Source organism: Cornus florida, unplaced genomic scaffold (assembly GCF_030987335.1).
Source record: "Cornus florida cultivar Cherokee Brave unplaced genomic scaffold, ASM3098733v1 CherokeeBrave_3.0.0_Hap2_Chr11, whole genome shotgun sequence".
NCBI classification, from domain to species: Eukaryota; Viridiplantae; Streptophyta; class Magnoliopsida; order Cornales; family Cornaceae; genus Cornus; species Cornus florida.
This window is the reverse complement of record NW_026775581.1, coordinates 136,400,605-136,420,335: the sequence shown is the minus strand read 5'-3', so window position 1 is coordinate 136,420,335 and position 19,731 is coordinate 136,400,605. Positions and strand designations below refer to the sequence as shown.

The following is a 19,731-nucleotide window of genomic DNA, read 5'->3' as shown; positions in this document are numbered from 1 at the left end:
CCTTTAAATTTATGAAGAGGGATGTAATCACAAGGTCCATAAGACTCTATAGCTCGTTAATTATTTCAAAACTTGTTCATTCATTCTCTCGCGTCTGTTTCCTTTTTTTAACATCATCAATTAGATTTATTTCAAGACCATGTATTTTAAATATTTGTGTGTCTTTGTAGAGTTGGTTTAAGTTTGAGAGTTATAGGAGTTATTTATTGAATTTCTATTTATAAGTTCCATAAAAAAAAAAAAATTTAAATATATATTGATCCAATATATAAAAAACAAAATAAAATAATATATATATTAATCCAGTATATATCAAATCCACACAGTTGTTAGAACTCATTTGAGATTGTTGTTGGAATAGAAAAAAACACTTTTATTAACAGAGCTATCAAAAAATTGCAATAAACATATTAGATGTTTGGTGACATATTATAATAAGTATTTTTCATAATTAAAATATTTATTTATTTATTTGGTAATAATTTTTTTAAAACACTTTTATTGTTAATTTTACAATAATATCATTTAATATAATGTTACCATATTTAATAATAACAATTTTATTAAATAAGTGGTATAATTGTGATTATACAAAATAAAATGGATAAAATTGTCTAATAAAAAAAAGTTACAAAAAATATTCAATCTCTACTCAGAAGGCAATTGTATAAGCTCAAAATTCTTCAAAACAATAGCAATTCTTTAAAATAAAAGTGTTTTTAAGGGGTAGAGAAGCAATCCCAATCTCTGAAAACCTAAATGAAATGTTTTAGTTAAACTAGATATTTGAGACTTTGACCATTGGAAGTAGTCCAATCTCTGCATTCCACGATAGTTACATCATTTGACAATTTGACCAGTGGCAAGTAATCCAACACACCTACATTCCACGAAGAATATGTTAGAGAATGGAAAATGATTGTTGGCGTAGACAAGCTTAGTTTAGGGTTTCGTAGACTATCATTGTCTTTGTTCAACTTTTGATGAACTTGGTCCATTGTTTTGACAGTTTTGGGCTCGTCTGTTGTATTGGGCTTTTGGCCTGTTTGGACCGTGTACAGTTACATAATCAATACATCTTAACTTTCGGAAAAAAAAAAAAAAATGATTGAAAATGACACCACAAACATAATCTCAAGGACCTTACTGCAAAAACAAAACAAAACTCAGAAAAAGGATAAACAAACCACATCCACTCCACCTATGCATAAAAACTTGAAAAGTAAGGTAATACATTATTTTTTTTTATTATTATTTTTAAAAAACCTCTCACACACGCGAGTTTGGAAAAACGTTGTTGATCTATTAATTTGGTAAAAAAAAATTCACAAACTATTCAAAAGATCTGTAATGTGTGCCCATGTGCAGTAATATTTCCGTTAATATTGCGACTTTTATGACCATTTTGCCCGTCACCAACTTGTAATACTCCAATATTAATGGACACAAAATTCCTTCAACTATTAAGGATATATATATTTTTTTAAAGAGAAATTGTGGCATTTTTATGGGTTTGTAGCTTTTCTTTACATGACACTTGCGTTATTTTATGCTATTACTAATTAACGAGGAAGAATCGGGATTTTCTCATGTGTCACTTTTATTCCTTGCCAAATGTACCAAATTTACATAGTGAATGGAACAATTTTAAATCAACAATGTAACTATATTAAATTTTCATTTTAATGGTGTTATACCATTGAAATAAGATGTAATATGTTACATGAGTGTTGTATTTTCAACATAAATGTATTGTATAACTTTTAAAAAAATTATTGAATGGGTGATACATTTTGTAGTGTAAGTGTGCTTCACTATATAATATAATTGTATTGTACAATGATGTAATTGTGTTGCACCAGTACACTAAATCTGAACTCACTAAGTAAGTATTATTTATATATATATTTCATAGATCCTAATTTAAGATTTTTTTAATGACATTGTAAGGTTTGTTTGTTTGTTTTGTCAGTCATAAAATAAATATAAAAGACAGTTAATAAAATAAAGACTTTTTATAATTGAATTTTCAAAATACAGAATCAAAGTAAGAAACAAACAAAGCATACTGTTAATACTTGGATATTATATATATATATATTTTACCCTAAAAAGTTTGCTTATAGTAAACTTGGTCGGATTAAAAAAAAAAAAAAATTATAACCATCGAAGTAGTTATATGATGATTTGTTGACTGAACTTTTTTCTTTACCAAAAAAACTAGTCCATATGATGAAGATGACACATTTTTATTAGTGCCAGTGTCCAAGTGGGCATTGTTGGACCATAGCCAGTGCTCTTGGTCAACAATAGACTTCATTATTAATAAACCAACTTTCTTTTCAGCGTAATTTCTTAACCATTGAATTGAATTATCAACCCCATTACCCACTCAACGAAAAAGCTAAAAATCCCCCCGCAAGATTCAGTTCCAAGTCGCAAATGCAACACTCTGGTCATTTTCTTCACACCCCCAAACCAAGTCAATGTCTCTCCTCCATTCTCTTCTTAGACCATTCCTGCTATAGATTCGGGTTTGATATGTGTGTGAATCTGTAAACCCTAACCCTAGATAACTGAACCCAAACCAGATTCAATCTTTGCTCTTCCGATCAACGATCTCTCATGACTTGTTTCCGAGTATTCAGGTATATTCTATCAGTTGTGATTGTGTTTTTGTGGATCGTTTGTGTTGCGATCGGCGATGATGATGTGAAGTGCTTGCAAGGTCTGAAGAGCTCGTTCAAAGACCCTCAAGGTAAGCTCGCAACATGGACTTTCTCCAACAATTCGATTGGATTTCTATGCAAATACGTCGGCGTGTCTTGTTGGAACGATCGCGAGAACCGTCTGTTCGGTCTCGAGCTTCGTGATATGCAACTCGCCGGCCAAATTCCCGAGCCTTTACACTTCTGTCACAGCTTGCAGTCTCTGGATCTCTCCGGTAACGATCTATCCGGTTCGATTCCTAAACAAATTTGTACTTGGTTGCCTTTTATAGTAACCCTAGATTTGTCTACTAACAATCTCAGTGGTCCAATTCCGGACGAACTTGCTAATTGTTCTTATTTGAACACTCTGATGCTGTCGAACAATAAATTATCTGGACCTATACCTTACCAGTTCTCAAGTTTGGGTCGTCTAAAGAAGTTCTCTGTTGCCCAAAATGATCTGTCCGGACCGATTCCACCGTTCTTAGATGGTTACAATTCGGCCGATTTCGCTGGGAATGATGGACTTTGCGGTAAGCCGCTTGGGAAGTGTGGTGGTTTGAGCAAGAAGAATCTTGCAATTATAATTGCGGCCGGAGTTTTTGGGGCTGCTGCATCGATGTTGCTAGGTTTTGGCATTTGGTGGTGGTATTTTACAAAGTCCAGCCTGAGGAGGAAGAGAGGGTATGGGGCTGGAAGATACGATGATGGGAGTTGGGCTGAGAGGTTGAGGTCGCACAAACTTCTTCAGGTTTCATTGTTTCAGAAACCCCTTGTGAAAGTTAAGTTGGCGGATTTGATGGCTGCGACCAACAATTTCAGTGCAGAAAATATCATCATCACAACTAGGACGGGAACCACTTATAAGGCTGATCTTCCTGATGGGTCTGCACTTGCAATTAAGCGGCTCAACACTTGCAAGCTAGGTGAGAAGCAGTTTAGGTGGGAGATGAATAGATTAGGGCTGCTTAGGCACCCGAATTTAGCTCCCTTGTTGGGGTTCTGTGTGGTGGAAGAGGAAAAGCTTCTGGTTTATAAACACATGTCAAATGGAACTCTGTATTCACTATTGAATGGAAATGCAGCTGAATTGGACTGGGCAACCAGGTTTAGGATTGGTTTGGGTGCTGCAAGGGGGCTTGCTTGGCTTCATCACGGCTGCCAACCTCCCATCTTGCATCAGTACATAAGCTCTAAAGTGATTCTACTTGATGAGGACTTCGACGCTAGGATAATGGATTTTGGATTGGCAAGGCTTATGACATCTTCTGATGCTAATGAGAGTAGCTTTGTTAATGGGGATTTAGGTGAATTTGGTTATGTAGCTCCAGAGTATTCTAGCACAATGGAAGCTTCACTAAAAGGGGATGTTTATGGTCTTGGGGTAGTGCTCCTGGAGTTGGCTACTGGGCAGAAACCTCTTGAAGTCAGCAACGCTGAGGAAGGATTCAAGGGAAGTTTGGTGGATTGGGTTAATCGGCTCTCTAGTTCTGGTCAAATTAAGAATGCCATTGATAAGGCTCTCTGTGCAAGGGGCCATGATGAAGAAATTGTGCAGTTCCTGAGAATTGCTTGTAATTGTGTGGTTTCTCGGCCTAAGGACAGGTGGCCAATGTACCAGGTTTACGAAGCATTGAAGAGCATTGCTGAGGGCCAAGGTTTCTCTGAGCAATATGATGAATTTCCTCTACTTTTCGGCAGGCAAGAAACTGGCCGTCCAATTTAACTTTGCAGCAAATGGAAGGGAGAAGCATGACGAAGTGGTTTACACTTTGCTGTGTAAAAATTTTCAACATCTTGTGGTAAGCTCTCAAATGCTTTCATACCAATCAGTGCGTTCTTCATTTTATCTGGTTCAATTCCCTTTTTATTGGATATAGCTGTACGATATACTAAACTTCTCAAAACTGTAGTTCCTCTTATTTGGTAAAATCTGTTCATTTGCACTTTGTTGTACTGAAAACGGCCTCCAAGTTCTTTTGATGTTTGTAACATGCTCGTCTTTGTAGTTTTAAGAAATTTCATCTTTATCATGTCATAATTGTACCCAACTGAAGGGACCATTATTGGTTTGGTTTTATGTAAGTCTTTGATTTGCTTTATTTAATGCATGGTCCTTTCCTTGCTACTTGATTAGATATCCTTCCATTGTAGTCAATGATCACAACCTTTCTATGAAGTCTTACTAGAACTGGGGCACTTATACTGCTGTCAACAATAACCTTTCTCTGTTCATGTGATTTTTATGACACTTGTTTGTAAATGTCTTGATGTTTATGGTTTTATGATGTATGTAAGTATTACTTGTTTGTTCTCTAATTTCATGATTTGCATGGTCAAGAGAGTTTGTTGATTCTTCTTTCTGCTGGATTGATTGGTCTAGTTTCTGAGACAACCTTGTACTTGGGAAAAAAATGATTGATAATTTATAAGCTTGAATTAAAAGCTCAGCTTTAGGAATAAAAACAAAATATGGACCTTTTTGTTTAGGGAAATGATTTGTACACTGTTGGGAGTGGCTGAAATCACGGGATGGATATAAATGGGGGCCAAGAACTCCCATCGGTGGGAGTAGCACTACTTTTTTGTTTAATGTTTTGACATATTTATTTCTTTTCGAAAAATAAATATGCAACAACCCTCACCTTACCTGACACAATATTGTCGGCTTTTGACTCCCCTGACCAAACTTCCCAGGAAGTCACCCATTCTGGTACTACTCTTGCATAAGTAAGTTTAACCGTGGAGTTCTGATGGGTTCATGACCATCACGGCTTTAAAACGCGTTGTGTCATATAAGGGTGTTGAACCTACATATAGCACTTGACCTTCACCGTCCCCAGGCGATGTGAGATTATGACACCCATAGCCTGCCAGTGTACCCGCCCACATCACACCCGGCCACAAAGTTTGTCGCAAAGTATGTTTTTCTTGAAGAAATTATGAAGCCTAGAATCCATTGGATCATTTAGAGTAAATATTGTGGATGAGTGGGAGTGTTTCAGTACAAAGAAAGTAAGCCTTCAAAGTTTAGGGCATATCTTGCTAAACCAGAAACGGTACCTGTAATTTTACTGTATAGAGCTGAGCATTTTAGAATGACCCTTTGTTGCATTGCATAGAACAGTGATTGTGACTGCAAGACCATTCTTTTCCATTAACTACTAGTATGGTAAACAATTGGTTCTCAAGAGTTTTTGTTTTTGTTATTTCTTACTCCCTAGCTATGTTAAACCAGTTAACTCTAGTTGTTTGTGAAGTGTCGCAGTAGTGTCATGTGTCAATTGAAGAAACTGGTTGATTTTAGGGAATTAGTAATTGAAGAAAAGCATTGCTTGAAGAAAGTAATTTTTTTTTTTTTTTTTTTTTTTTTTTTGTTTTTTCTTCTAATTGTTAAAAAAGAAATATAAAAAATGGTACAGGGGAGAGTGACAATTTTCCAGATCTTAAGAATCTCGGATGGCTAACTACTACTTATAGAACCATTTTGCGGATAGATGTTGGTATACGCATAGCTAGGGACGGAAAAAGAAGGGAAGGAAGAGAAAAGAATAGTGTTATAGTTTTTCATCTTGTTTGAAAAAGACAGTGGTACATTTTTATCTTGTGTGGAAAAATATAGTAGAAAGAAAAGGGAAGAAAGTGGTTTGGAAGGCTCATTACTTCAACTAGTCCCCATGTTAGGCTTCAAGGAAGGAGTCTGGCGAACGAATAATCATTGAGTCCTCCTCTTTAATCATATGAGTTGAAATGTTAAAAACATAAGCAAAATATAGAAAGGTTTCTCTAGAGACCCTGTTTGACCTTAGATTTTCCTAATAAATTCTGTTAAAGTCTTTTGTTGGTTATAGTCGCATCACAACTGTTTCACTGGTAGGCGCTATCTGGTCCATCTCTGAAATCAAAATTAGAGTAGTGAGAATTGTGAATAGAAATACTTTGTAATTTGAGTTGATGATAGTACTTTGTTAAAGAAGTGAGAGCCTTTGGTTTCCTTTTTGCCAGTTTGCGCTGCATGAAATGAAGCAAGATAATAAGCTTGAAGCTACAGTAAAGGCTCTCACTTCTAAGTCGTCTTTGCGTTTGTGCTCTCAATTATTCATATCCAATTTTACACGGTGATCAATGATGTCTTGTCACTATGAGAAGAAGCTGAAACTCGAGTCCAATAGCTCGCAGTAAGTGGGGGTATAAGCGATTTTTTTGCATACGATCATCAGTAAGATAGATTTTCTATTCTCTTATTGTGTTTTAATCGAATGTTTGACACTTTGGGTGGGGCTTAACCATTCGGTGCTTATTTTATTTATATGTGGTACGGCGACATTTCCGTGTATCATGATCGAATGTGTTTCATCTTTTGAATAACAAAAACAGCACGAGATTGGAATCTGTCTCTTCGTCTCGTGCAACAAAAAAGGGGAAAATTAAAAAAGGTGTGTAAATTTGAAAATCTCACTTTAGACCAAGTCTTTGTTGCTTCTTGGAACAATCAAAATCAAACCAGAAAAAGAAGCAAAGGAAGAGACAAGTAGAAAGGAAAAAGCAACGAGAAGAGAATTTGCTGTGTATTTAACAATGTAATCATTGGCTTTTTTACTGGGGATCATTGCCCGTGATAAAACGCTCCCCAATCCTTAAAGAGTATTTCTAATTTGGAAATTAAATCCACATATACCACTTTTCAATATTTAATTATGTATTTATTTCCTCCCTATTCCCTTCGGGAATCTCCAAAGAAAATTTACTTGCTGATTCGGAAAGAGTACCGACTTTAATGGGTGGAATTCCATTATTTTGGGAACACAAGAAGCACTTGATAAAAGTAAACCCATTGCCCCTAAACTATACTGCTCCGGAGTACATTACAAGCCTACGCAAGAGCTACAGAGACTTTTAACACATTTCTCGGGTAGTGCTGTATTTTTCTCGCACCATTTTTTGTCTCTCGACTCTCTCTTTTTCATGGAAAGTAAAATGCCAATCTCTAACTTCCAAAAAAATGAAAAAAAAAAAAGAAAAAGAAAAGAAAAAGAAAAGAGAAAAACCAATCTCTCTCTCAATATTTGTTGGGACAATAAGATACTGACTCTGTTGCTATAACTTCAAAAGTTTAGTCTTTCTCAAGGTTTTTATTGTACTTACAATTTTTGGGGGAGAGAAATTTTGATGAATCTGATGCCCATACGTACGTGATACATTCTTTTACATATGCTTCCTTGCAATTCATGCAGCCAACCTTCACATGTAGTGTGCAATGCATGACTCAGAAAATACTATAATAACTAATTTACAACTTAACGATTTGTCTTTTTTTTTTTTTCAATAAAAAAATAATAATAATAAGAAAATAAAAGAAAAAAGATCTTGTTTTTTAGCTAACAAAACACTCTACAACACCCAAAAGTGGAGCAGCATAATTAACAGCAAAAAAAAAAAAAAAGACCTAACCTAGATATTTAAATTCACTCGTTTTCCAATGCCATAGAAACAAATAGAACAAACAAATCTCAAATCTCAAATCTCAAATCTCAAATCTCAAGTACAAACATGTCTCTATTCTGCAGTACATAAATCTGGAGCTTGTCAATCTCGGTGCAAAATCCTCTCCGGTTGAACAGTGTGCAGTTTTCTCCATTTTAGAAAATAGAGGAAACTGGACACAGTGGGAGGAAACTGAAGACTGTTGAACTATAGAGAATCCCGATCCGTCAATCCCCCTCCCACTCGCCACTTAAACTTGACCAGGCGGTTGTCTAAACTTCACTGCTGTTTTCCTGAAGTAAAAATAATTTGTCAAACTGTAAAAGCATGTATGATGGAGAAGAGGGTCAGAGACATATACTATATCATTTATATATAATATTGGAACCATTTTAGATTATGATTATGTACTTTAAAATGTGGTGTCAAATACAAAAAAATAATTTTTATATCCATAGCACGGACTTATGATAAACTTGATTGGCAATTTTTTTTTTTTCTTCTTCTTCTTCTTGTAAGTACTCACGCATACTTTTTGCCATGTCCGGCCTTGAATTCGTTGACTCCACCCCTCTTTAGTTGGCCTAAATGACGATTCATTAAATGGGTTTGTGAACCTAATTTGTTGAACTCAAGTGGAACTTCAAAAACGAATTTTAAATTTAAATTATACAATAAAGCGCTCTATATGTTCCCTATCCTAAATTAAAGTATTGTTGCTCTTTTTAACTAAAAAAAAAAAAAAAAAAAAGGTGTTGTTGCTCTTCTTCCCCATGTCTTTTTGTCTTTCATAAAAATAAGAGAAAGATTGAATTAAAGAAGCTTTAATTAAAAAGGGAAGTTCATGTACAGTGCTTTGTTAATTATCTGCATCATACAATAACATAGAGAAAAAGACAAATATGTTTCCCTCCTAACCCCACACACGCGCAAGCAAACACACACACACACACACACACACACACACACACAAAACCACCTATATGCACTTTGTACTTTACTACTTTATGTAGCTAAGAAATGGAACTTTGATGATTTGGCTTTAAAAATTGGACAAAATTTCATTTTCACCTCATATGGCATGTGCATCCGTTTTAATAGAGACTATGATCATGAATCATATTCACAAAATCCAGATTGATAATAGGGTGAGAATTTATGAAATGAACATCAATTCTCATGAAATTCAGACTAAGGTGGTACATGATAAAAATTAGGAAATTCTGTGTTTTTGTATCATAACAATTAACAAGTCTGCTTCCATCTTAAGTTTCACCTGAGACTCTGCGTGTATGATTAACTTTAAAAACACGATATATGAGTGCGTGTAGTTGTAAACACGCATATATATATATATATAGGGAGTGATAATTAAGTGTGCATGAATATAAAGTGGATACATACACATATATGTACCTGTTATGAATAGGATCAGGTCCATTGGGTACTCTTCTCTTGCTCACATAATAAACAGCAGGCCTCTTTGTTCCAATCAGCTTCAAGACATCTGAGTTTGTGGTTGATGGAATCGTCGTTATTGTAGCTGTTTTTGTTGCCCGATTGGCTACAATATTTGCTACCAATAAGAAGCAGATAAAACCCATCAACACAACAACTCCCAGTGAGGTTATCAGAGTGTGGTTACTACCACTTCTGACACCCATATATATATATATATATATATATATATATATATTATATCTCTTTTCGAATCTTCTAACCGTCCTCTTTAACGCAGAAATGCCAAAAATAGGAATGAAGATGAGGTTGAAACGATCACGTTGATGTTTGTAATGAGAATTTAATAATGCATCAGGAGAGCACACTGAGCAGAACAAGAAAGGCAGAGAGTATAGAAAAAGAAGTGACAGAGCAGAGTGTTTTTAGCTTGGCGGGTGAGGATAGATTGGTCTTATTTACATATATACATATATATATATAGAGAGAGGGGGGTGGGGGGGGGGGAGAGATAGAGATTAGTAAGGACAAAAGGAAATAAAGTAGTGTATTATTGCTTTTAAATCGTTATTGCTTTTTACATGGATTAGGGTCTAGGCTCTCTAGGGGTAGAAACTCTTCCTTTAGGTGGGTGAATTTTTATGTAGCAAACAAATGGGACCTCTTTCTCTCCCTATGTATTCCAAAAGACATAGGGCCTTGTGCCTAATCCAATAATTTCTCTCCCAATAATAGAATATAAGGTATTTGAATGAGAAGTCCGGATCAAAACCGTCTCTTGCGCAACAATGAATGAGGTATTTGAATGAGAAGTCCGTATACACGGATCAAAACCGTCTCCTGCGCAACAATGAATATGTCCCAGCCTGTGAATAATATATGGACACGATTTTGTCACGTCAATTAGTTAAAGAAGAGAAAAGAAAGTAAATCAATTTTTACTAAAGACATATTAGTGTATACATATAAAGTTTATCACGTCACTTAGTAAAAAAAGACAAGAGAGTAAGTCAGTTTGTAGTGCATACATACAAAATCTATACATCCCAACTTTTTCTTTAACAACATTCTAATATTTTTCGAATATACATTCCAATATTTTCTTAGAATAAGATCTACTATTCATCTATTTCTCTTGTTAAGAAAATGTTTGAATGTTGATCTTGTATCACAATATTTTCCTAACGTACATCCCAACTTTCTCCTTACTAGCATCCCAACATTTTTCTAACGTGTATCCCAAACAAGATAAAATAATGAATAGTGTGATGTTGGTAAGAGGAAAGTTGGGATGTTGGTAATTTAGTTTTTAGTGTAAACATAGAAAGTCTATACATTTCAACTTTCTTCTTAACAATATCCCAATATTTTTCAAATTTCTCCTTACTAGTATCCTAACACAATGAATCGTGTGATGTTGGTAAGGAAAAAGTTGAAATGTAACTTAGGTTAGGAAAATGTTGTGATATACAATTTATACTAAGATATGTTTATTTATGTATTTGTACAATAAATGGGATGTTGATAAGGAAAAAGTTGGGATGTAGGTTAGAGAAATGTTGTGATATACAAGAAGTTGTAGGTTAGGGAAATGTTTGTGTAGAGAGAAAACAAAAAGAGCAAAAAGTTAGTCTGGTTTTGATTTGGTCTCGTATGTACGTGTGTATGTATATATAAAAGTTTTGCTTTTTTAATTTTTAACTTTACGATTTTAACTCATTGGCTGTGACCGGTTCTACGGTTGCGCAGGAGACGATTTTGATCCCATATACACACATGTATACAACACATATTTAGTGGCACCTCATTTTGTTATATTATTCCAACATTTGATAGATAAGATTATATTATCATTGTTATTATATATATATAGCACACAATGGCAGAAACATCATGCACTGAACTAACCCTTTATTCAAACCCGTGTTTGACAATTTGTCAAGTGTCTTTTTCATTCAAATTTAACAAACATCCAAACGCCGCTCTGTTTCTGGACCAGCTTGTCTTTAAACTATACTGATCAGGGATGGGAGGGCAGGCTGTCAGTGGTCTTCTTTCCTCGTTTCATTACTCACTCATGCGTTTCCTTCCCCATAAGTGAACATCATACTGCTGATTGGTGAAAGCCTGTCTTGGCATCAAATGACAAACACCATCGCTGCAAATGTTGCATTTCTGTAACGGAGGACATCAAATTAAAATTTGATGGAAAAAAATTTAATGCTTTGAATTCTAGTAACAATGTTCAGAATCTCATTTAAAGGGGAAAATAAGTAAATACATATATATCGACGCCACAAAAACTTTCAATACAGAAAAGTTAGTTGAGACAAGACCATCTTGAGTTGAATTGAAATTTGTTACACTCTAAACAAACTATGTCCCTCTCAACTTCGCGTTGATTCAATCTTCTAGTACCTAAAAAATCAGTAGGGAATTCCAAAAGTCCTTCAGAAGGCATTGACCTGCAATATTTCTTCCGCAATTTCTATAGAAGATGCTAATGCCAACACAATACATCGGTACATTTAGTAATATGGTGGCCACATATAGCATTTTACCATGCCCATTGGAATCATGAACACCCATCATCATAGCCAATGTGGCTTGGTCAATTTTGACAGCAGTGAATGGATCATCAACTACATGCCATGGCATCCTCTGCACCAATTAACCTCCGAGTATCTTTTCAATTCCCACTTCCACTCAAACATTTCCTGCTGCTGGCCAAATTGACTTCTCCGACTTTCTCTTTTTCAGTGCCCAACTGGGTCCATATATTGCAAGATGTGTTCGGCCAAACCGTCGATCTGCTATCTGCACTTTCAAGTTACAACTCAACTCAAACATTGTCTTACTAAACATAAATAATTAGAGGCGTATCACAAAATCACAGCTCCATTTTTTATTTTATTTTCAAAATATAAGCATTTAAGTTCTACATCATCATCAGACGTATTAACTACTAAATTCACATTCAAAGAAGGCAATCAGTCCATCTCCACGTACATCCTTAAAATTAACACGTGTCTAAACATTTCAATAAATTAGCAGTCAAAAGACTAACCAATTATCTTTTATCTCATAATACTATATGTCTGTAGACGATACAAAGGTCATAGTAAGTACCTTAATGAGGCATCCACATGTATCTAGCATGTCAGTTCTTAAAGCATACTCCACTACCTAGAAAATAAAAATTAGAGTTTCATAAGAAATCAGAATAAAAATATGAACAAAGAGCCATGCTAAGAAGTAAAAGGGAAACCACAACTTACTATAAAGGTATTTTCTCCAACTACAAACGAATTTGAAATTTGATCCATCAATACTCCATAATCCACTTGTGTGTAGGGAGGTGTAACACTTATATAATCGAAAGGCCCATCTTTACCTACACAAACAAATCTCAACTTGCAACAACTCTAAATGAACAGACAATCAGAGTGGTAATTGAATGACATACTAAATGCAGTATTCTAAGACCAACAATACATCGACTGAATACCCAAGATTATTATTTTCAGAGGAATAAATCATCTACCTACATAATTGCTATTTGAGAGAGAGAGAGAGAGCAAAAGGTAACAAATACCTACGAATTGTTTTGCCTGTTCCAAGAACCTTTCAACTTGGACAGTATGTATAACTGATACATCAAGAAACCCAGTCCATTCTAAATTTGGCCGTAGAACATCTGAAACAATCCATGGATCCATCTCAACAAAATGCACCTGAGAATTTACGAGTACAGGCAGTGGGCATTTCAGCACAAAACAAGAAAACTGTGAAAGTAACTTCCATTCTAACTGTAAAACTATCTCGTTGCACTTTATTCCAGTCACTCTATTATCCAAATATACTGAGACCAACGAGCCAATGGCCTAGCGGCATCAGCCTCTTACTTCCCAAAGGGAGGTCAGGGGTTCAAGCCTCAGAAGAGACAAGTGTGCGTGAGTACCAAACTAGGAAAAAAATATATATATACTAGAAAGCAATTCCGGCCTTTATTATACTATTTTCTATTTTGCAAGTTCAAACTATATGTTCAACAATAACTTATCAGCTAACAAAGAGGAAACCAGATGTATCCAAAAATTCATAACTGATAACCCATACTACAAAGAAATGCGTTTCAAATAAATAATATACCTCAGAACATCCTCGACTGATAGCCTCGATACCAACAGATCCTGTACCACTGTACAAGTCTAACCAGCGACCCGGCCTCAAGGATGCAGGACAACCACCAGCCACCTTAACAAAAATAAATTACGTTCTTAACAACAACAATAGAAGTATCAAACTAGAATCTTCATGATTGTTCAATTCAAGAGGAAGACACTGATATATCAGAACATGTTAAATTGTTTACACGACTAGGATAAAATTTCCGATAAGATCTTTACCTGCAGAATATCAAAGGCTGCACCTTTCACAACTTCCATCATTGGGCGAACATCCATGCCTTTTGGTGAGAGCAATTTCATCCTTCGAGCCTTTCCTCCAAGCACCTACATAACTAGTAAAAATTTGGTATATCATTCTTTTTAGAAGAGAAGTATCTTATATTACCCATCTTAAGACAAAACAATATGCAATTCCTCTCTCCTAATGATGAGCCCTCAGGCCTCAATTGATTGTGTTAACCCTGTATTCACGTTTTAACTTTCAAATGATAAAAGCTAATATTTAAGGGCACATTTATGTTTCGGTTCTTTAGGGGTGGGCCTTGGCGTAATGGTAAGGTTGCTCATTTATGTTTTGGGTTTTTGAGGGTGGGCCTTAGCGCAATAATAAGGTTGCTCCATTGTGATCTTTAAGTCGCGGATTCAAAGCGGGAAACAGCCTCTCTGCATCCAGAGGTAAGGTTCTGTACATCTAGCCCTCCCTACACACTGCAATGGCGGAAGCCTTGTGCACTAGGCTAGCCCTTTATTTAAGCTTGGATTTTTTCAACTAGATCACACCATTTCCATTGGTGACAACTGAAAAGTAGCTAGATCACAATGTTTTGTCCTTTAATAAGTGGTTAGATCACACTTACCAATAATGTAAATTCATTGCTTAAAAATTATGCCTAAAACGTTAGCTTCTGAAAATGCCCTGTCTAAATATACGATGTCTTAAACTCAAATACAAGTCATAGTGACGATATAACTTTTCAAACATGCTTTCAGCTCCTCACAAACAACACCATATTTATGAGCAAAGACGCTAATTGAAAAAATAAAACTTGAAATTCCAACCAAATGTATGAAGTTTTCATCTTTGCATTATCATATCACTACAACTTTTTACACATATCTACTAAAATTAATCAGGTAGATGATAAATAGAAACAAACGCAAAGTTACCTGAAGTAATTTATGGGTCCCCCTCGGCGGCTTAGGTTCCTCTAGTTGGACTTGTTTTCCTCTTCTTCCTGTCTTCTGCAGCTCCTTTCTCCTCAGTTTCTATATTAAATTCACATTCAAAACCCAGCCATTGCAAGCATATACATCTACAAAAACATATTTTATAATTTTATATAGTGTATATATATATGTGTGTGTGTGTGTGTGTGTATTTATGTATATGAGACCTTTGGAGAAGGTTCTGATAAGAACTCATCAGGATTGAGACCGTATTGTTCCAGTAACTCTCTCTTCTGATCAGTCGCCAGTCCATCCTTCGATTCTGATTTCGTCAGGTAAAGAAAGATTAACAATCTTACATTAAAGAGAAAAAAGAATTCAAAGATTTTAATCAAATTGATCGATTCTAAAAAAAAATAGGACGGTGAATTATGGAATGGAGAGACTTACTGTAAGAGAAGACTATGACGGAGGAGCGGCGTGGAGTTGTGGATTTGAAGGAGACGGGGATGAGAGCAAGATTGGGGCAAGACGAAGAAAGGTTGGAGGTGGTATTGACGCAGGGATGAGAGAGAACTGGGGATAATGAAACCGCCATTACTAGGGTTCAAATTTGGCCACGGGAGTGGAGATTATACAGATGCATATACTATGATGGTGCAGTGTGAGAAAATGCCATTAGTGGGAGATTATTTTTGTTTAGGATAAGGTTTTTTCTTTCTCATTTATTTATTTGTTTTAGTACTTTCTTTTTTCTTTGTGTTGAAATAAAAATAAATAAAAAAATTATGTGTTGCTGACACTATTTACATTCAAGTCAAGATGCGTTGAAAAGTGAGACTTCAATACTTATGTTTCGGATCATCCACTGAAGAGTAAACAACAACACATGAGAAAGAAAAAAAAATGTAAATTGTTAACACTCACGTCCACAGCTATAAATTATTTTTTCAAACACCTTAATTCATTTATCAGACAAAGTAAATATCTAAATTTTCTAATAATTAATGCACACACTCATTTTGTCCCACTTAAGATTTAAACGTTCAACTTTTCACATTCAACAATAGCTGAATTAAATTATTTTTAAATATACAAAAATAACGAAAATATAATAAATCACCAGGTTAGAAAGTTTTTCCAATTTTATTTTTTTTATTTATTTTATTTTGTAGTAGAAGAAGTCAAAACGTGCATATTATGGTCATTTGGAATAAGGTCGGCGCTAACAAATACCAATGGTGAATTTATGTATTGTATGTAGAAAATATTTTTCTATTTTCAAATAATTAAAATTAGAATACATTACAAAAACTCTTTTTATTTTTTTAAAATATAAGTTTTTTTAAAATGATCTTTTATAATTTTTTGAAAATAAATTTTTATTTTTAAAGTATTGAGAACTGTTTTTAGACTTAAGAATTGGATAAATTCAAAGAAAATTTTACATGCCCATTTTCTTCTTAATAGACTCAGTTGATGGACATAAATTGAAAAAAAGTCCTAAATTTTTATCAAATAAATCTCAATTAATCCTCATTGTGTCACTAGCATCAGAATTCAATCATATGACTATCTGATGCATAGAATTATCAAACATTTGGTTCTTAGTCATTTTCGAAATATTGGGGAAGGACATTAAATAAGAAATTGCAAAAAAAAAAAAGAAAGAAAAAAGAATGAACATTAATTCCTCTCTGTCTATTTAGGTGCAAAACAGACCTACAAATAATTCAGATTTTCCTGAATGGTCTACAAATAATAACAGCATCTCTAAAGCTACCGTGTTGATCCAAAACAAAGAAGAATTAGATAGAAAATGGAAAAGAACCAAAAAAAATAATAATAAAAAAAAAATTACAAAAGAGGTAGTAATTAAGCTAAAGAAAGAGAATGAAATTAAAGAGACGAGTCTAGGAGGCACGAGAGCCCACACATTGCCGGAAAATGGCAGTGAAACCACACCTTTGAGCCTTTTTTTCAGATCTTGATGATGATGAACTGGAAGCCATGGAGGGCTTAGTTTCAAATCCAGAGGGCGAGGACGTGATGGAAGGGTGCTGAGAATCAACAATATCATCCTTGAGATGGAAGTTGTTGTTATGGTTTTTCTTTGGAGCTGTGGATGCGGCATGAAGCTCGCCAGATATTTGAAGATGATCGTCCCAAATGTGCCCCGACGAGCCCTGTCTCCGAAATGAAACTGACGATCTCTGCAATGAACCCATGGATTATTGGATCCCAATCAATCAATCAACCACCTCCTTTTATTTATTTATTTTAGTTTTGTTCTGTTTTCTCCTCGCTTTCCTTTTTTAACTAACATAACGGTTTTGTTTATGGGTGTGATTTGTTTTTTAAAATTTGAGAGAGATTGTTTATGGTTATTTGGGACACTTCTTAATTTGAGGAGAGGAGAGAGTGAGAACTTCTTTCATATTACAAGTCCAATTAATTAAAAAAAAAAATGAGAAGAATACTGAACATCCAAGTGTTTGGCCAAAAACAGAGAGTTTATTGAATTGTGAAAACTTCAACACCTGACAAAGTGTTGACAACCCTCCAATTAGTGGATGTCTTTAAAGATCAAAAAAATAAAATGTTGCATATAGTTTATGCAGTAACTGCGTTACATTGCTTATACAACAACTATTTCATATATTTATTATAGTACGTTAAAATACTATGTAAAATTTAAACAGGACCATGATCCCCTAAGGATTGATGCATCCATGAACTGCATCACAAGCAACTTTTTTGGCTATATTGATTACATTTTTCTCGTACTTATAATATTTGTTTGATAAGCTTTCCGTTATAGAGCCAAAAGCAAAGCCTGCATTGCTACATTATTGTAATTAGTAGTGATGTTGCACAAAGTTTACACCAAGCAATCTCCACAAACAAAGGCAGTCTAGCTAATTAAGAGGTCAGAAATTAAAATATTCATCCAAAAGAACAGGAAATTCGATTTGCATTTCACTGTGTTTATCTAAGATTGCCTCCACAAATGAGTTTGGAGAAGATGAAGCTGCTTCTTCAGTACAGTGCTGTGTCTGACCTCCACTAGTAGTAATACTAATCCCTTCATGGTAAAATGTGTCAGCTTTGTCATGCCTAATAACTCGGCTGAACACACTTTCATCTATGCCTGCAGGCTTGTTCCATGGTAGTGATGGTGCCTCCTCATTCTGTAATCTGATTGTAGGACTAGCGAATGATAGTATATCGCGGCAATTATGGTCTTGTTGTTGCGCGATATCTGTGGACAGAAAAGGGTCACCGAGAAGAAATTCACTCCATCTAGAGGGAGAAGAAGGTGTGAGTTGAAGGTGAGATGGTTGGTAAGAGAGGGATTGAGGTGAGCTCAGTTGGGTGACACTAGAAGAAGACGTGGACGAAGTAGAAGAGGCGATTTCATTGAAGAAATGGGGTGGGATGGTAATTTCTTGGTTCATGACTTGGTGGAACTGAGCCACATTGTCCCATAATTGGTTCATAGCAAAGGGGTTGTCTGGGATGTTGGTGGTGGTTGAAAGTCCTGTTGAGACTAAAGATGGTTCTGATTTGGATATTGATGTGTTGTTTACTGAAGTGATTTGATTTCTGGTGTTTGGGAGGACACTGATGTTGCCGTAATCGGATAGGATCTGGGAGAATGGCTTATGTGTTATAGGATCAATTCCCATCTTGGATAGCTTCTTCCTCAGCTTAGTGTTCCAGTAGTTCTTCACATCATTGTCTGTTCTTCCAGGTAATTGTTTTGCAATTAGAGACCACCTACACCATACAAACAATGTACAAGAAAGAGAGACAATCATTTTTCTTGAACTGCTTGCTATAGGAAACAGGTTGTTAAAACTATGGTGTATAATATAATCTACATGACGGTAAGGAAAAATGTTCATGATCAATGAGACAGCTATTAAATGGCTCAATTATCCCAATTAAATAAAATGTTGACAGAGGAATAACAGAACACCCCATATTTTGAAATGGAAAAAAGGGAGAACCATAAACATACATAGAGAGATACCCACCTGCTGCCTATAGCTTTATGAAACTCAAGAATAAGCTGTTCTTCTTGGGGTGTGAAGTCATCATGCTTGAGGTCAGGCCTCAGATAATTAGTCCACCTAAGCCTACAGCTCTTCCCACATCTATTAAGTCCTGTACATAAACTCATCATCCAAACATATTAGAATACACATATTTTATTCTACTTCACTCTCTCAACATCTTAGATTAACCCAAAGTTTTATTATTTTTAAAGTTTAATTATTTATATATTTATTATAGAAAATTTGAGAATCCAAAAAAAAATGGGGGCTGTAGGAGAATAAAGGAAGCACATATGTATATAAATATCTTAGAAAACCTGCTTTTTGGGGAACCAAAGTCCAGTTGCCAATTCCATGTTTGGCTACGTAGGCAAGTATTTTTGCATCTTCTTCTGCTGTCCAAAGCCCCCTCTTTACGTTGGATTTATCACAGCAAGGAGGTCTCCCCATTGAATGAATGATGGTGGTGTCAGAGGGAATTCTAGAGAAAGAAAGTGAGAGAGAGAGAAATGTAATGGTATGGTATGGTATGGTATGGTATGGTATGATGCAATGGTACAGCCTTTTTTACAAGTACATTTGGAGAGGAATCATTTAACAAGAAAGGAGGCAAGAAAAGCATGTAATTTGGCTCCCATTTAACAACAATTGCATGATTCT

The 19,731-nt window shown here is 35.1% G+C and overlaps 4 protein-coding genes across 5 annotated transcripts; 1 reads left to right on the top strand and 3 right to left on the bottom strand.

Annotated features, from left to right (window-relative positions):
* The first annotated feature begins 2,335 nt into the window (after window positions 1–2,335).
* LOC132284689 (probable inactive receptor kinase At1g27190) lies at window positions 2,336–4,839 on the top strand. 2 transcript variants are annotated; one of them, XM_059786812.1, is made up of 2 exons: window positions 2,337–2,648; window positions 2,729–4,839. In XM_059786812.1, the coding sequence occupies exon 2, from the start codon at window positions 2,875–2,877 to the stop codon at window positions 4,435–4,437; it is 1,563 nt and encodes a 520-aa protein (XP_059642795.1). In that variant the 5' UTR covers window positions 2,337–2,648; window positions 2,729–2,874; the 3' UTR covers window positions 4,438–4,839. The 2 variants fall into 2 exon arrangements, with proteins under 2 accessions (XP_059642794.1, XP_059642795.1); XM_059786811.1 differs by having other exon boundaries at window positions 2,336–4,839.
* A 3,225-nt stretch (window positions 4,840–8,064) lies between these two features.
* On the bottom strand, window positions 8,065–10,077 carry LOC132284691 (CLAVATA3/ESR (CLE)-related protein 25). Its single transcript, XM_059786814.1, has 2 exons — window positions 9,612–10,077; window positions 8,065–8,488 (listed from the first exon to the last, which is right to left on the bottom strand). Exons 1-2 carry the CDS (start codon window positions 9,857–9,859, stop codon window positions 8,446–8,448), a joined length of 291 nt encoding a protein of 96 aa, XP_059642797.1. The 5' UTR covers window positions 9,860–10,077; the 3' UTR covers window positions 8,065–8,445.
* A 1,771-nt stretch (window positions 10,078–11,848) lies between these two features.
* LOC132284690 (uncharacterized) lies at window positions 11,849–15,716 on the bottom strand. Its single transcript, XM_059786813.1, has 9 exons — window positions 15,461–15,716; window positions 15,238–15,332; window positions 15,011–15,109; window positions 14,063–14,167; window positions 13,806–13,910; window positions 13,249–13,387; window positions 12,932–13,047; window positions 12,783–12,839; window positions 11,849–12,470 (listed from the first exon to the last, which is right to left on the bottom strand). Exons 1-9 carry the CDS (start codon window positions 15,606–15,608, stop codon window positions 12,360–12,362), a joined length of 975 nt encoding a protein of 324 aa, XP_059642796.1. The 5' UTR covers window positions 15,609–15,716; the 3' UTR covers window positions 11,849–12,359.
* A 2,169-nt stretch (window positions 15,717–17,885) lies between these two features.
* LOC132285688 (transcription factor MYB35) lies at window positions 17,886–19,521 on the bottom strand. The gene is made up of 3 exons (XM_059787879.1): window positions 19,389–19,521; window positions 19,051–19,180; window positions 17,886–18,790 (listed from the first exon to the last, which is right to left on the bottom strand). Exons 1-3 carry the CDS (start codon window positions 19,519–19,521, stop codon window positions 17,941–17,943), a joined length of 1,113 nt encoding a protein of 370 aa, XP_059643862.1. The 3' UTR covers window positions 17,886–17,940.
* Window positions 19,522–19,731: the final 210 nt, after the last annotated feature.

Coding starts and splice junctions, on each gene's coding strand:
- LOC132285688 (XM_059787879.1), bottom strand. CDS start 19,521: ATGGGGAGACCTCCTTGCTGTGATAAATCCAACGTAAAGAGGGGGCTT. Junction 19,181..19,388: donor TTTGGTTCCCCAAAAAGCAG/GTTTTCTAAGAT, acceptor GTTTATGTACAG/GACTTAATAGATGTGGGAAG. Junction 18,791..19,050: donor CATAAAGCTATAGGCAGCAG/GTGGGTATCTCT, acceptor TGTATGGTGTAG/GTGGTCTCTAATTGCAAAAC.
- LOC132284691 (XM_059786814.1), bottom strand. CDS start 9,859: ATGGGTGTCAGAAGTGGTAGTAACCACACTCTGATAACCTCACTGGGA. Junction 8,489..9,611: donor CCTGATCCTATTCATAACAG/GTACATATATGT, acceptor TTTTTACTTCAG/GAAAACAGCAGTGAAGTTTA.
- LOC132284690 (XM_059786813.1), bottom strand. CDS start 15,608: ATGGCGGTTTCATTATCCCCAGTTCTCTCTCATCCCTGCGTCAATACC. Junction 15,333..15,460: donor CGTCATAGTCTTCTCTTACA/GTAAGTCTCTCC, acceptor TGACGAAATCAG/AATCGAAGGATGGACTGGCG. Junction 14,168..15,010: donor GGACCCATAAATTACTTCAG/GTAACTTTGCGT, acceptor CTAGTTATGTAG/GTGCTTGGAGGAAAGGCTCG.
- LOC132284689 (XM_059786811.1), top strand. CDS start 2,626: ATGACTTGTTTCCGAGTATTCAGGTATATTCTATCAGTTGTGATTGTG.